The sequence below is a fragment of the Cotesia glomerata genome, linkage group LG8 (assembly GCF_020080835.1).
Source record: "Cotesia glomerata isolate CgM1 linkage group LG8, MPM_Cglom_v2.3, whole genome shotgun sequence".
Lineage (NCBI taxonomy): Eukaryota > Metazoa > Arthropoda > Insecta > Hymenoptera > Braconidae > Cotesia > Cotesia glomerata.
Genome location: NC_058165.1, coordinates 9,194,015 through 9,211,025, shown reverse-complemented (window position 1 = coordinate 9,211,025; position 17,011 = coordinate 9,194,015). Strand labels below are relative to the sequence as shown.

At 28.4% G+C, this 17,011-nt stretch overlaps 1 protein-coding gene and 1 pseudogene across 1 annotated transcript; both read left to right on the top strand.

Annotated features, from left to right (window-relative positions):
• Positions 1-11,120, top strand: part of LOC123270887 — a 33,265-nt pseudogene extending 22,145 nt beyond the window's left edge.
• A 3,946-nt stretch (positions 11,121-15,066) lies between these two features.
• Positions 15,067-15,758, top strand: LOC123270890 (CCR4-NOT transcription complex subunit 6-like). The gene is made up of 3 exons (XM_044737044.1): positions 15,067-15,146; positions 15,230-15,547; positions 15,634-15,758. Exons 1-3 carry the CDS (start codon positions 15,137-15,139, stop codon positions 15,672-15,674), a joined length of 369 nt encoding a protein of 122 aa, XP_044592979.1. The 5' UTR covers positions 15,067-15,136; the 3' UTR covers positions 15,675-15,758.
• The last annotated feature ends 1,253 nt before the right edge of the window (positions 15,759-17,011 follow it).

Below are 17,011 nucleotides of genomic sequence, written 5' to 3'. Positions count from 1 at the left end.
ATGAAAATTTATTATCGAGATATTTAATTTTTTGGAGCAAGAGAAAAATTTTCTCAAGACAAGAAAATTTACTTCTGTCAAGAACTTAATTTTTTGGAGCAAGAGAAAAATTTTCTCAAAACAAGAAAATTTTCTTGATATAAATAAATTGTCTTGGATCAAGATACGTATTTCTTGAAGCAAGAGAATTAATTTTGTTGGAATAAGTGAAATTTCTTGTGTCAAAAAAAATTTTTTTTTTCGCCCAAGAAAATAATTAGCAAGAAAAATATTTTCTTGGTTCAAGTGAACCATCCTTTCTGTGTATGTGTACCGTACACTCTAGCATAAACTTTTGACGACGGAAGTCGCGAGGGTAATACCTTAAGGAGGTATTACCCTACAACGGTTCTCAACGTTTGGAAAAATTTCCCCCCACATGCCCCAATGTAAAGCATTATAACTACAACATGAAGTAGTTGAGATGCAGTACACTTTTGTACGGAAGCCTGGTTAGCTCATCGATGACTTATAAGAAAGTGGCGCTACACTCGCTTATTGTTTACATGTATACTACCCATAAGTATAAAAGTAACTAGTAAAAAAGTCACTAGTGCACTTGTTACTTGTGGATCAAAAATAGGGACAAAATGGCGTCATTTCTCAGTCATTACGTACATGTGTGCAGATGCAAAACAAAAACATCAACAATTAAAGTATAATAAATGAATTGGCACCTAATTAATAAATAAAAAAAAAACTAGATAAATAAATAATATTTTTTTAATTATAGTAAAGGAAAATTTTCAACTAATTACATACACTGGCCACTTACGCCAGGAAAATAAGCTTTAATAGTTTGTACAGATATTTTATTATCTTTTACAGGTAATCTAACTGTAGCCTTTCCATCAGAAACACTAATATAATTTATTTTAAAGTTTTTTTTATTTATTAATTAGGTGCCAATTCATTTATTATACTTTAATTGTTGATGTTTTTGTTTTGCATCTGCACACATGTACGTAATGACTGAGAAATGACGCCATTTTGTCCCTATTTTTGATCCACAAGTAACAAGTGCACTAGTGACTTTTTTACTAGTTACTTTTATACTTATGGGTAGTATACATGTAAACAATAAGCGAGTGTAGCGCCACTTTTTTATAAGTCATCGATGAGACAACCAGGCTTCCGTACTACTGAGCGAACAACTACTGGTGCATTTTTCTTAAATCTGACCATGAACATACTAAGAAATAATTAAATGTAATTAAAAGTTTTTTCCTTAGTATGCTCATAAGCAAATTTAGCAAAAATCAATCAATTTCGATAAAATTTTTTTTTTGATTTTCCACCGTCCTTATACCCCAAAATAAATTATTCTAATACTTATGACAATAGAAGAGTTAACCTTGTTAAAGCTCTAAATAATGTAATTGATCTCTACGGTGGTACATTTAATGCCTTTATATCAAATTTTAAAAGGTGTGTACTAATTAATATCCGAACAAAAACAGTTTCACTGTAAAAAAGTCACGCCAAGTCCACGTTCATAAGACTATTAGGAAAAAAAAATTTTTTTTTTCTTTACAAAAGATACAAAATAAAAAAATTAAAAAATCCAAGTAACCGATATGATTGTTTATGATTTTCGGAAATTAAAAAAAATTTTATTGTAAATTTAAAAAATAAAAAAAAAATTTTAGAACGTATTTAGTGTGCGTGGTTGCAAAATATTTTACTTTTAATGAAATTCGTAAAATCTATTTACTAGGACTTTAAAAAAATTGAAATACACAATGACGCACACCAAGTACGTTCTAAAATTTTTTTTTTAATTTTTAAATTTACAATAAAATTTTTTTTAATTTCCGAAAATCATAAACAATCATATCGGTTACTTGGATTTTTTAATTTTTTTATTTTGTATCTTTTGTAAAGAAAAAAAAAATTTTTTTTTCCTAATAGTCTTATGAACGTGGACTTGGCGCGCGACTTTTTTACAGTGAAACTGTTTTTGTTCGGATTTTAGTATTTTTTGTAATTATAATGAAAATTTAAAATTGGTACCAACTTAAATCTCGTGTTGACTGCATTTTTTACTGCAAACTATCCCCTTGAAGCTACAGTTTATGTAGATGTAATTCCAGTGCACCCTGGCGGCCGTAAATGTAAGCTGTGAATTACTTTTTTTAACTGTAGTTGCTTATCTATAGGAGGATTACTACACATTTTTATTTTATCTAGTCTGTGGCGCTGACCTTTCTCCATCAAAAAAAAGTCAGGATCGAAATTTGTGAGCGAGCTATAGTATGTGCTGATAAAATTTAATAATTTCAAGTAAATAAATTGTTATAAGTGAATATAATTAATTAATACAGTGAAATAAATTATGAATTACTGTTATGATAAACAAATTGGGTAAAAAAAGTACCGTAGAATTAAATAAAATTTCGCAGCCTCAAAAAACCGTTCTGCTTACAGTAAACATAGTCGGTAGTCTGGCGCTCGGTTTACAACGGATTTGAACGGAACTTGGCGCCAGATTCTACCGAATCTGTGAATAATTTATACTAGTAATTTTTTTCTTATTAATTATCTTTGTTGTATATACACTGATAAAAAAAATATCTTCATTCAAGAAAAATATTCTTACTCCAAGAAAATTATTTTGAAGAGAACTAGTTGTCATATTTCAAGAAATTCTTGTCTTGATTTCATGTTTCTTGGAGTGAGAAATCTAATTACTCCGATCGATAACAATTTTACTTGATTCAAGATTATATTATCTTCGGTCGATACAAGTGAATTCTTTATTTAAAAACAATTCTCTTCAATAAAGAATAATTTTATTTAATTTCAAGAATTATTGATTGTAGATTCAAGAACAAATTTTTTTATTTATAATGTTATAAGTTTAAGTCAGAAAAAAACTTTGAGGTAAAAAAATTTGTATTTCTCTATATGCCGAAAAATATTTATTAATACAGAGAATAGCAAAAATACAAAAATTTATATGCTTAAAATAAGTAAAATAATATCTTAATTCAAGAGTCGCGCCATACTTGGAACAAGTCGGTAATATCTTGAACCAATATTACCGTCTTTTTTAATCCAAGAAAAAGAAATTCGTGGGCGAAGTTGTATATATCTTATTTTAAAACAACTAAATTCCTTGATGCGAGAATCAATTTCTTAAGTTAAGAGAATTGAATTACTTAAAACAAGAATGACATTTTGAAGAAAAAGTTTTTCTTGAATCAAGTCATTTTTTTATCGGTGCATGTTGCCGATTAGCGTATATTAAATAAATAAATAAATATATTTTATTGATTAAATTGAATAAGAAAAGTATCTTACTAATCGATTGATTGATTGATTAACAGGCTATAAAACGATACTGAAATGTGTCAACGGAAAGTTTCGATCGAGCGAATTAACAGCGATAATGGGTCCATCTGGAGCAGGAAAAAGTACTTTGATGAACGTGTTAGCTGGATACAAGTAAGTCAATTAATCTTCTTCCTTCACCCGATTTGCGGTTACTTTAATTATTACTACTCTCCTGAATTACCGACCAATGATTGGTCAATTTATTGCTGACTAGTGACTGAATGACCAATTATATTTATAGAACGTCGAACTTGAACGGATCGATACTGATAAACGGCAAGGACCGTAATCTGAGGCGCTTTCGAAAGATGTCCTGTTACATAATGCAGGACGACCGATTGTTGCCTCATCTGACGGTCCACGAGGCGATGATGGTCTCTGCAAATCTAAAGTTGGGTAAAGACCTGGACGCCTCGGCGAAGAAAGTCATAGTCGAAGAAATAATTGACACCCTGGGCCTAAACGACGCCAGCAATACGCACACCCAGTGCCTGAGTGGCGGTCAACGCAAACGTTTGTCAATTGCATTGGAATTGGTTAATAATCCACCAGTAATGTTCTTTGACGAGCCAACGTCTGGTCTTGATAGCTCGTCTTGCTTCCAGTGCCTCAGTTTGCTCAAGTCTTTAAGTAGAGGAGGTGTGTTCTTTTATTTCATTTTTATTTTTAATCATTTACTTATTATAAACCTTTATAGAAAAATTACCATGATCCATAAAAGTTATTTGGAAAATAGAATTCAAGAATTTTGTGTCTTGATTTTTAATTTCTTGGCTCAAAATATCTATATCTTCGGTCGATAACTCTGGTCACTTGATTCAAGAATTTTATTTTCCATCAATAAAGAAAATTTCTCCAAAACTGGAAATAATCCTGATAGCCATCCTAACTAAAGCGTATTGGGAATCTACGGCCGGAATTCGAAGCTAACTCAACACAAAGAGTTGAAAAAGCGAAAGTTTTGGTTAAGTTGACAGTAAGTTGCTTCGCAACTTGACATCAACACTTGCGTTCCAGTCCTTGTAGTAATGTTGATCAAAAAGTTAATTACAAGTATAATGTCAACTTGCATTCACATTCTGGCCGTAGATTTTAATCAATTTCTATATAACTGTTATTCTAAAAATTTGTTTTTCTAATAACTTTTTAAAAAAAAAATTTATTAAACTATTTTAAAGCTTCCGCAATAACTAGTAACATGTTATTTTTCGAAAACTTGATTTTATTTGATTTAAAAATTTATTCAAGACGTAAATAGAAAAATAAAATTTCTAAAAATTCACTACTACACGGAAAAAAGAAAACTCGAAAAATTACAGTATAAAATGTAAAATCGGTCCCGTCGTAATCAAAACTAGAAAAATTACAGTTTGAAATAACATTTTTCTAAATTCAATTTTTTAATTTAATATTCAGAGCTTTCAATGTAAATATTACACTCTACAATGTAATTCTTATAAAATCTGTAATAATTACATTTGAAACTGTAGTGTTTCCAGTTCTCATCACGAAGCGCCACGTTGCATTATATACTGTAATTTTTCGAGTTTTCTTTTTTCCGTGTACACTGATAAAAAATTTAACTTGGCTCAAGAGCAAGAATCTTGAACCAAAAACACCATTTTGAAGAAAATAAATTTCTTGAATCAAGAAGAAAAATTCTTAAACCAAGAAAATTTTTTCGACTCAAGAATTTTTCCTCTTGACTTAAGAACTTTCCCTCTTGGCTCAAGAAATTCATTTTCTTCAAAATGTTGTTCTTGGTTCAAGATTCTTGCTCTTGAGTCAAGTTTAATTTTTTATCAGTGTACGGCCTACCCTTAAATAAATTGTAACAATTGATAGTTAACTTCTGGTTGAGAAAGGTTGTTTATCACGGAAGATAAGAATTTAAAAAATTATCTTCTTTTAAACAAAATTGGTTTTTATTTTTTATTAACGCGATTTTGTTAGCTTGGTCTGTACTATATGTAATATAATCTTTCGACGTAATTTTTACCGATTTTAAGATGTCTGATTAATTTGAAAACTTGCATACGTGTTAAGAGCCAACGACCATACAATGTCCTAACTTGGATCGTCAGGATAATAAATGAATTTTATTTTATCACTCTATTTTTATTCTTAATTTATTCCAAATTATTTGCTACCTTTAAGATTAATTTACTATTTAGCCGTATTTTTTAATTTTTAAATTACAATTTAGTAGCGTTTTAAGTTGTCGTTAACTAACCAATAAAGAGTTCGAATTATTTCTTCTTTTAATTTCAATTTGATAATATATTTTTTATTTTAACCATCAATAAATTTTAACCACCCAAACTTCTTTAGAATTTCTTCCGATTATTTTCTCATAAATAACCAACTGTTCTATAATTTTTATCAAACGAAACAGTTGTTCCAATTCCTAACTTCAAACAATCTGTTTCAGGAAGAACAATTATTTGTACGATACATCAACCTAGCGCGCGTTTATTCGAAATGTTCGACAACTTATATTTACTAGCCGAAGGACAATGTATATACCAAGGAAACGTTGGTGGACTAGTACCATTTTTATCATCAATGGGCCTTGAATGTCCCAGCTACCACAATCCCGCTGATTATGGTAGGCTACCAAAAGTTTTATAACCTCAAAACAAAGCAAATGCATATTATAAACTAACCACTAATTAATATAAAAATTTTCTTTTCTGCAGTGATGGAAGTAGCCTGCGGTGAACACGGAGAATGTGTGGAAAAATTAGTGACTGCAGTAAACAACGGTAAATGCAACAATTACCAACATCACCAGTCGACATTTACCACTACGATGGTGGCGAATGACATTGCGAAGCAGTCGCCACCTACTGTACAAACAAAAGCTGAAGAAGCTGCTACCGGTAACTCGCTTATTCCCAATGGCATTCCAAAAGGCCCTGGAGGTGCAACGGCGCTTAACATGCCGGTTTCTTGCACCACTTCTTTGTTAGACAGCGCCGAGAGTATAGAGCAGAAAGTTGGGTTTCCCACCAATGGCTGGACCCAGTTCTGGATTCTTCTTAAGCGGACATTTTTGTCGCAGATGCGTGATATGGTAACTTCACTTTTTTGCTCATCATCGTCTTAAGGAGGTCCTTTCGCCATCAATGTTAAATAAAAAATATTAGATTATGCATAAAATTAATTTTTATCTAATAGTTAAAGTCCTTATTTATCTACTAGTGAAGTTTAATTTATTCTTCACCGTGTAAATTTTTGAAAAAAAAATTTCTAAAAATGTTAGTATTTTTTCCGAGTCTTACGAGAAAGTCAGACCTCAACAACTTTTTCGATTTATGGCATTAACCATCGATTATATGGGGTAAAAAAAAACTCAAAATAAGGTTTTCGAAGTATTCAGGCTTCATTTTTTGCAATAAAATATATAGGTTGCCGTAGAATTTATGGAGAAATTGAAATTATAAAATCACAGAAAAATTTTAAGTAACCTACATTTAAATGGCGTCAGAATATTTGGCAACGTTGCGTAGCGCGCGAGCTTCAGACCATTCAATAAATTCAAACTAAACTTTAACGCACTTATGTTTTTCATAAATATTTATTAGTTAATTTATTGTTAACAAATTTTCATATTTCATAATTGAAAAATAAAACAATAATTAAAAAATACTAGCATTCCTGCCATGAGACATTAGAATGTTATGGTTTTATGACTAAACATTTTTAATTAATTTATTTATTTACACTGACAGCAAAAACTTAAACATGGTTAAGATTATATTGTGCAAATGAAAATATAAACAACCGATATATAGCGTTGCCAAATCACGGACAAGTTACTAACAGCTGATTTACGAGAGTCAAATTAATTTTTGTATTTAACGATATTTTTTTTTTGATTTTTAAAATTTCAACGATTAATGCTTCATTTACTATTTATTTTTTAATTTTAGGAATTTTTATGGGTTTTTTATTTTAATTTATCGAATATTGACTACTACAGTTGTTGTGACTCATCTGGAGCGAAAGGACTTCCTTAACAAAGAAGAAATTAACTAATTAAATACTTTTTACAGACATTAACCAGAGTGCGGCTTATATCGCACATTATTGTCGGTCTACTTATTGGTGCGCTTTATTATGACATCGGTAACGAGGGTGGAGAAGCGTACAGTAATGCCGGTTGTATATTTTTCACTGTTATGTTTCTGATGTTTACTGCCATGATGCCTACGATACTTACTTGTAAGTACCACCTTTTTTTTTACAGACAATTGTTAAAAAAGTTTTTAACTTTGGTTTTTGTTATTTCAGTTCCAACAGAGATGGCAGTGTTTGTAAGAGAACATCTTAATTACTGGTACTCACTGAAAGCCTTTTATCTCGCGAGAACAGTCTCCGATTTGCCGTTCCAAACGGTATTTTCAATAGTCTATGTAATGATTGTCTACTTCATGACATCCCAGCCATTAGAGACTTATAGATTTTTAATGTATCTCAATATTTGCATTCTCACGTCCTTCGTTTCGCAGTCTATTGGTCTACTAATTGGTGCTGCAATGAGTGTAGAGGTAATTTTTAATTTTTATAACCTACAAACAGTAATTTACTCACATATTTCAATTATCTATTGAAATTTTAGAAAATTACACTTTATTTCTTGTCAGTAAATTATAATTTGAGAATAAAGAAAAAATTCTCAATCGTTTTAATTTAACGAGCCACTTTATTGTTTCCTTTGTAGAAATAATTCTCTGAAAAAACTCTTGAAAAGTCTTTACAACTCTGAATAAGATTTTTCAAAAGTCTTCACATCCTTAACTAAGTACAGAAAATACTTAATAAGTCTTCAAAACTCTTTAAAAGTCAAATTTTCCTTAAATTAAATTTTACTTCATTTAAAAGAAAAACTTTTGAATTCAAGAAAAGAGCTGGTCCTTTTCATTCAAGAATTTGTTGTCAACATTTCTTTTCTTAGCTTAAGAAATTCTAAATCTAAAAATTAAGAGTTTATTATCTTTATCGTATAAGTCAAATTCAACATAGAGAAGCATCATTCTCGAAAACTACCAATTTTGTCTTCTTTTAAAAATTTTATATTCTTGGTTCAACAAAACATTTCTTCATTTAAAATCCAAAATAAGCCTAAAAGAAGAAACAAATATTTGACTTTTGAACTCATTCTGAAACGTACTTGAGACTCATTTTTGGTGTTATAGAAAATAAAAGAAAACCGAGAATTTTTGGTAAAAAAATAGCCAATATTTTGAATTAATTTTTCCGTATGTTGTACAAGGATTACGTAATCCTCAAAAAATTATAAATGATCTGTATAAAGCGGCTATACGAAAAGATCATTAGTGAAAAATTAAAATTAAAATAGTGAGTTAACTATTAGAGATATAAGAAGATTGAAAAAGACTTTTATTGTAGAAAATTAAATTTTTACAGTATAAATTTCTTAAAAATTTTTCGTATCTTCTATACAGAAAAAAAAATTTCTTGCACCAAAAAAATTTTAAGGAAGACAAAAGTTATTATGGAGCAAGAAGAAATTTTCTTGGCTCAAGAAACTTTGATTTCATTCAAGAAATTTTGAATCTTCCTTAATATTTTCTAGAGCCAAGAAAATTTACACTCCAGTCAAGAATTTTTTTTTCAGTGTATGTTTGAGCCAGAATTCAAATTCTAAATTTTCATAAAATATAGGTTGTCTTGTTTGAAAATAGCAAAGTGCTTTACGTAAACTTTTTTCTCTTAATTCTCGAGTTTTATGATTCTGATTGACGTCCGAATTTTTTAAATGATTCGAATGGAATGTCACGAAACAAGAGTAAAATTTTGAAGATTATATTTTTCACTGAAAAAAATTCTTTAGAATTTCCAACAATGTACTTTTTCTCAAAAAAAATTTTTTTTTTTTTTGAAGAATTAGTTCAATTGATTGAAATAATTTTATCCAATTCAAATGAAGCATTGTTAGTATTTTAATCCTTATCTGGACATAATTTTTATTGTTTCACGGAGTTCTTGTTAGCATTTTTATTTTTTAGTGTATTCTTTTAACAAACCTATCTTGATTTAATCCTGCACTGAGAGAAAAAATTTTTTTTGAAAAAAATAAGCAATATTGTAATAAGAAATTAATTTTTCAACAATTTTATTTCTTAGCTGAAGAGATAAAAATTTATCTCACAGTAACTTTCTTGTTGAAGAAACGTTTTCTAGATTTGAAAAAAAAAAAAAAAAAAAATACTTTTGGATGAAAATTCGCAAGTTGTCCCAATTTTCTGAATTTATTCCTTTTTCTATTCGTAAAACTGAATACTAATTAATCAATATTTTTCAGAGTGGAATGTTTATCGGACCAGTATCCTCAGTACCAATAGTCCTGTTCTCCGGGTTCTTCATAAAGTTTAGCGCGATGCCCAACTACTTGAGTTGGTTGTCCTACGTATCCTACATCAGATACGGGTTTGAGGGTGCGATGATCACCGTCTTTGGATACAACCGACCCCGTCTAAAGTGCTCTATCGAATACTGCCACTTCAGATCTCCGACGAAATTCCTCGAGGAAATGGCGATGCTGGACGCGGTTTACTGGATCGACGTCGTCGCTCTCATCGGATTTCTTCTGCTTCTCAGGATCTCAACTTACTTTGTCCTAAGACTAAAACTTAGATCTCTCCGCTAATCTCTCTTAAACTCACTCGACAATAAACAATAAACAATTACCAACTATTAAAGTAACGAAATAAAATCAATCAATCAATCAATTTAAAAATATTAAATCCCGCCAAAAGTTTTCAAGAGGAATGTGTCGAAGACTGAAATTCTAAATGTTCTGAAGACATTTTTAAAAATAATACGCGATAAATTATTAATAATAAATATAATAATAATAATAATAATAATAAATAAAATAAAATAAAATAATAATAATAATAATAATAATAAACAATTAATAAGAAATCGTTGGAGGAGAGAGAAGTTAAGACACATCCTAATTATTTTTTTTCTTTTTGACGAATGTACTCGAACGCGGAATTGTAATTATTAATTATTAATTAATTGAGATCATTAAAATAAAATTAAAGAAAAAAAAATTAATTAAAAGAAAAGATTAGTGTGTACTTGACGAAAAAATAACTCGCCAGAGGCCTTAAGAGCCTAACAAGACTTTATTTCCCTCCACGGTCTCACGATCGATAAATTAGGGATCGATTAACCAACATCTGGAGTCCCTAGATATATTAATTTAATCTATATATAAATAAATAGTCTATTTAATTATTATTAATTATTATAATTATGATTTTGAATGAAAAATATTGAGAGTTGTATACTCGATTAACTAATTGAATTAATAGACGTAAATTAGATAAATAAATTGCTTTTGGTAATAGAGTAATTACTAAGCAATCGTGATTGTATACTCGCTATAGTTAATTAATTAACTATTAATAAATAATATGGTGGAAATCATAATAATATTAACCGTGGATTTTTACGGTTAATCTACTCATCATTTATTCGCAGTCTCAATATAAATCATATCGTGCGTATTTGGAGGTTTCGAGTACTGGTAAACCGGCATCACATTTTAAATTGACCAATCACTGGCTGCCTGGTTAATTATCGCTTAAGAAGTTGCATTTTCTGTGAGATCAACGAATTAATTTAAAATATATACGTTTTTATTGATTATTAAATAACGGTATTGATCCTCTGGACGAATTAAGCGATTTTTACGAATTAATTAATCACACAGTAAAAAATTTTGCGTCATTGCGTCAAAAAATTTTGTGTTAAATATTTAACATTTATTGTGTTAAATTAACACATAAAAGTGTTAAATTAACACAAAAAAGTGTTAAATATTTAACATAAAAATTTTTAACACAAAATTTTTTGACGCATTGACGCAAAATTTTTTACTGTGCAAGAAAACTTTTAAAGCTGCGACTTTGATTAGTGACGTCATCTCTTGCAGTCGCGGAACCGGTGTTTGAATCCTGGCGGTGGTAATAAAATGTATTTTTAGTTAAATTTAATATTTTGATGAAGAATTAAATTGTAAGAAATTTTCATAGCAGAAATATGTTTTTTTAATTCTGAATTTAATAAAATCAAAATTTTGATTTTTAATTTAAAGATGCAAAAACGTCCAGAGGATTGAAAAAAAAATAAAAAACATAATTGAGGTCTTGCGTAATAATAATAACAATTAAAAACTAATGATACATAAAAGTGCGAATGAATCTAGAAATAAATTTTTTTAACTAGGCATCAAAACCATTAATTTTTTTAGTAATAATTAGCACATTTATTTTTATCAATTACGTAACCAATTAGTGTAGAAAACTTTTAATTAAAAAAAATCACATTTTATTTATCACCTATTGAATTTATAATTATATAAACTAAGTTGTAGATTTCTTGCCTAATTAAGTAAGAATTATGGTGCACGGAATATTTTTTTATGTTTCAAATATAAACTATAAAGATTATTATTATTAATTACTTCTTATATTTAATTGTTTAGTAGATATATTTTGTGATAGCGCAACCCAGTATTTAAAATTCAATTTAATGTTAAATGCTTGAATTTTATTTTTTACGCTATTTTTATTGAATCCTATTAATTAATGTTGATTGCTATTATGGATGTCATAAACATGTGGTGGTAATTTTATATTTTTTTGATGAATAACAATTATTAAATAGTCAAATTTTATAAGCTTGATAATTGTTTCTTTTTTGTATTTTTAAATTAATAAAATTGTTATACGACCTTGATCTTTAAAAACAAAAAACAGTGTCAGTTAATCATACGATCACAAACAATACCAAAAAAAATAATAATATTAATAATGATACCTTTTTCATGTAATATAATTTTTTATGACAGAAATAAAACGATTGGAATAATAAATTATCCTGAACGTTGTAAACGTTTTAATAATGTACACGTGTAATAATGATAAATAAAAACAAAATATACCAAAAACTAAATATTTTGATTGTTCATTTTCTTCATGAAAAATTTTCAAGAAGAATAAAAAGGTATTTTCTTTAGTTTTACATGTTTTAATGCTTCATCCTATAAAAATTATATTTATAGAATTTTTTTTTTAAGCGACCACTTTTGACCTCGACTGTTTTCGATTTGGCTGAAAGTTTTTTATCCTTTCTTAAATGCTTTTTTTTTTTTTTTTTAAATCAAATAACTAATTTTTTCTATAGAAAAATTTGGTAATTATTTACAAGTGAAATCAACCCCATTTTAGGCCGTAACTAGATGAAAAATTAACATTTTCAAATTTTTAACTTCCCGTTAAGAAAATCGAAGATTTTCAAAAATTAGGAAGTTATTGGTTTTACCCCGTTTTTGCAAAAATCGAGTTATCATCAGATCTCGACGTTTTAAGGTCATAGGAAGCTTCCCTGACTACCCCCGCGATGTTGTCACTATGTCTGTATGTGTTTTATTTTTTGTTAAAATATATTAACAGATTCTTTGCATTCTTTTGATTTATAGTTTTCCATTTGACCTCCCAATTTATTTTTAGATTTCATGTTTCCAAGACCAAAAAAAATATGCCCATTAATTTTTTTAATTTTCTTGACCATCCCCTCCTGAGATATAAATTTTTTGGATATTCAATTTTTTTTTTTTTTTTTTTTATTTAAATGCTTACAACGTGGTAATAAATATACCAATCGAGTGGTTTTTTTAAATTTTGTTTTCAAATGTTCTTTCATATAACATTTGGTTTTATTCAAAATTTCTGCCTTCATCATTTTTTTTCAGTTCAGAAAAAAAGTCGATATTGACTATATGCATGCTCCATTAGAAAATTTTCATCAATACTTAGATTAATTTAAGGATTTCCGAGCCTGGTCCGATCGTTTAAAATTTACGCAAATACTAGTTGAGATTAACCGATATTCTAAAATAAAGGTATTAAATAAAATTTTAATATTCTTAAATTTTTAAAAAAGTGAAAAATATTTAAACAATCAAATTACAACTTACTAGATCATTAATTTTTCAATTTATTATGTATTCCAATGAATTTTTATTTGTATTTTGTGAAAATTTCTAAAACCCTTCAAGATTTAACACATGCAATTTTAATTCAACACGTTGTTCTTAGATTATCAGTCTAGCTATAAATAGATTTTCTGAATTTGTAAAATTTTATGATTGGATTTAAAAAAATCACTGTTAAATATTGGAACGCAATTAGCAAAATGAAAAAATTTTAAGACCAAACTAAGGAGAAAAAAAAATTCACAAACAATCGAACTAAATGTCGTTCACTCACGATTGGATAGAGCTCAAAAGTTCTTAAATTAATCGAAGTACTCTGGAGGATTTTTTTAAAAGTTTCGAAGAAGGTATACATTTTGGCAATCGACTTTTTTTTCAATAATTAAAAAAAATGATAAATGAAAAATTTTGAATAAAATTATTTTTTTTTCTGAGGACATTAAAAAAAAATTGAAAAACTTCATAGGCATGTTTTCAATTAGCTTCAAACACACATTACATCTTGAAAACAAATCGGAATGATCTACTTAAAAAAATGGAAGATTTCGTGTGAAATGTCCCATATATACATTACTCTACAAAACGGAAGATAACAAATCAATATTCACTGTTTGTTGGCTTCTTCTTTTAAGAATTATAAGCTAAACAACAATTGAGTAATTGATGAAGCTTTTTGGATTCGGAGATCCATTGAACGTCATTCACAAAACCAATAATTTGTTTGATTTCAAGAGATTACTGAATTTTGGCTAAAAAAATTATGACTTTTTAACAACGTAAGAGGTGTCATTGAACATTTAAATGAATTCTCACATTAGAATAGTCCTTGAGTAATTTAAGTATACTTACTGAATTCTTATCTTGCTTGTAGATTTGAAGTGAATCAGTAGAGAAAAATTTAGGATTTTAAGAAATGGAATTGTTATCAAAAATTTTTATTGCAATAAATTTTGATTTACTTGTTTATTAATTAATTCGGAAATTCCATCAGTTTTATTCTTGAGAAAAAAATTAAATAATAGAAAAACATCGTTGAATAATGCATAAACCAACTACTACTTCAACATAATTTTGTAACAAGTCGGTCATTTGATTTTGTTGTCTTATTCCATTGAAAAAATGGACTTAATTCTAGGTTTGACTAATATTTTTTTATCTTTTTAAATAAAAAAAAAAAAAGTTACCGAATCGAGCTTTAAAACGATTGTTACATTTAAAATTTTGAAAAATATTTAAAAGAAGATAAATGCTTCATTGATATTAAAATAAGAAACCTTGAAACAGCTTAAATATTTATTATGTATATGACATCTGTGAAGGTATACTTTATAATAACGTTAACGTAAGGATAAAAAGAAGTTTGAAGGATTTGAAAAATGAGAAAAAAAAAATCTTTTCGTAGTTCATAAAATTTTATATTAATTTCATATGTTAACAAAGTTTAGGAAAACTAATGTCTATTTACATATTAACAAGTAAGCCAGTAGATTTATTAATCACAATAATTGCTCGAATAATAAATATGATGAGTTCGGTTAGATTGTTGGATATTATATCTGCTAAGTGATAGTTACGAAACTTTATACACAGTTTAAATACATGTATGTACTTATGGTATAGTTGGAATCAGGTCTTCTAGCCACAATGTGAAATCTTAAAGTTGCTCTGAAGATAATCTCTGCAGACATCAAGGTGCTGCTCTGTGGTGATTTCAATTCATTGATGGATTCTGGTAATCTCTAAACTCAGCCAATTATTATTGATAACATGATAACAATTATAATGTCCAATTATTAACATTACATATTTTTACAGGGGTATTCCAGTTCCTGTCAACGGGTCAACTGCCGCTGAGTCACCCTGAGTTCCAGGTTTTTGATTATATCAACGCGATCGTGAACATGATGAGTGGAGAATGTTGTGACAGAATTACCCACCCGCTAAATCTGTCATCAGCCTGCAGTCCACAGATTATGCCGTATACTAACTACACATACGGATTCAAGGGGATGATCGATTACATATTTTATTCGTCCTCTAACATGGTGTGCCTCGGAGTCTACGGCCCCATTCCACAAGAATGGTTCGATATGTTTAGTGTAGTGGGCTGTCCGCACCCTTTTGTTCCATCTGGTATGTATAATTCTATTTTTTGGTTTTTTAATTCAAATCTTGAAAGCCGAGAAATTTTTTGCTTATAATTTTCATTTTTGTTCTAGATCATTATCCGGTGATAGCGGCTTTTCAATTGACTGCTTGAATGGATTTACACGGTCGAATTTCTGGATAGGATAGTCAAGTACAAAGGAAAATAGTCTGAGATTGTACAAAGATATTAATTTAATGCAATAAGTCTAAATTGTTTTGTGTAAATGTTATTATTTATAATATTAAATAAAATAATAAAAACTAATATTTTTTAAAAATATATATTGAAAATTTGAAATAAAAAAATTTAATAAAATATTTAAATTTGTTTCATTCTTTTAATCTTTAGAAATTTAGTATTAGGGTAAATACCCCAATAAATGGACGGTTAAGAAAACTCTCGTATTCTATTAAATTAAAAATCTTAAAAAAAAAAATGCCATTCGGCCTCACCCGAAATGGAAGGTAGATTTCATGTGATATGAGATTTTCTTTATTCATGATATTTAATTTGTTGAATAAAAAATGTTTATGTAATTTTTAAATTTTCAATCCGCAATAACTTTTAAACAAGTTAACCGATTATCACGTAGTTGACAACAGTCGATGCAATTTTTTTGAATTCTATGATGAATTTCAAACCGTGAATTGATCAGATAAAAAATTTCGGAATTTGTTTAAAAAAAACGCTTGTTTCGATTTTTTTCGTCAACGATATCTCACAAACGAATCAAGCGATTTTGAGCGGTCCGGCGGCGATAGACGTAGTTTTTTTAGGTTAAGAGCTGATTAGTTTTTGAAATCGGTCGGTAAAGCTGTGTAAAAGTCATTCTGAAAAAACGACATTTGAAAAAAAGTTTTCATTATTTTAAAATTTTTGAATGGCCCATAAAATTAATAAAAATCTTCATAAAGTATAAGTGTTATAAGTCAAATTGAAGGTAATATAATCAGCTTCACCATAAAGTTTCCAGAAATGAGCACTTTTCTGTCAGTCAAAAGTTATTCACGGTTAAAGTTACAAAACTTAAAATTTATAAAATTTTGAAAATTTTAAATGGTCGCCATTTCTAAACAAATTAACCGATTTTGCTCATCTTCGAACTCGACCTCGGTAATTACCCAAAGAATATGTGTACCAAGTTTCATCAAGATCGGTTGAAAACTTTTCGAGATATCCTGATGACAAGGCTGGTTATATTACATATATATATACATAGATAAATTTTTTAACCAATGGTGTTTTTGGAACTTATTTGACTAATTATGACATATGATAGCGAAATCAGGTGAAAATTCCACCATGAGGACTAATGCAATAGTTAGATTTCTAACAAAATCTACCTAAAAAACGATGTAGGAATATACAGATAAGTTGTGATAAAGTAAATTATATTTATGTAAAAATATATAATTAACCAGGAAAAAATAAGTAAAACTTCGTAAAAC

What these genes read in the sequence shown, in the direction of transcription:
- LOC123270890 (XM_044737044.1), top strand. An exon ending in GCACCCTTTTGTTCCATCTG is followed by an intron (nt 15,548 to 15,633) that starts GTATGTATAATT and finishes TTTTTGTTCTAG; the next exon opens with ATCATTATCCGGTGATAGCG.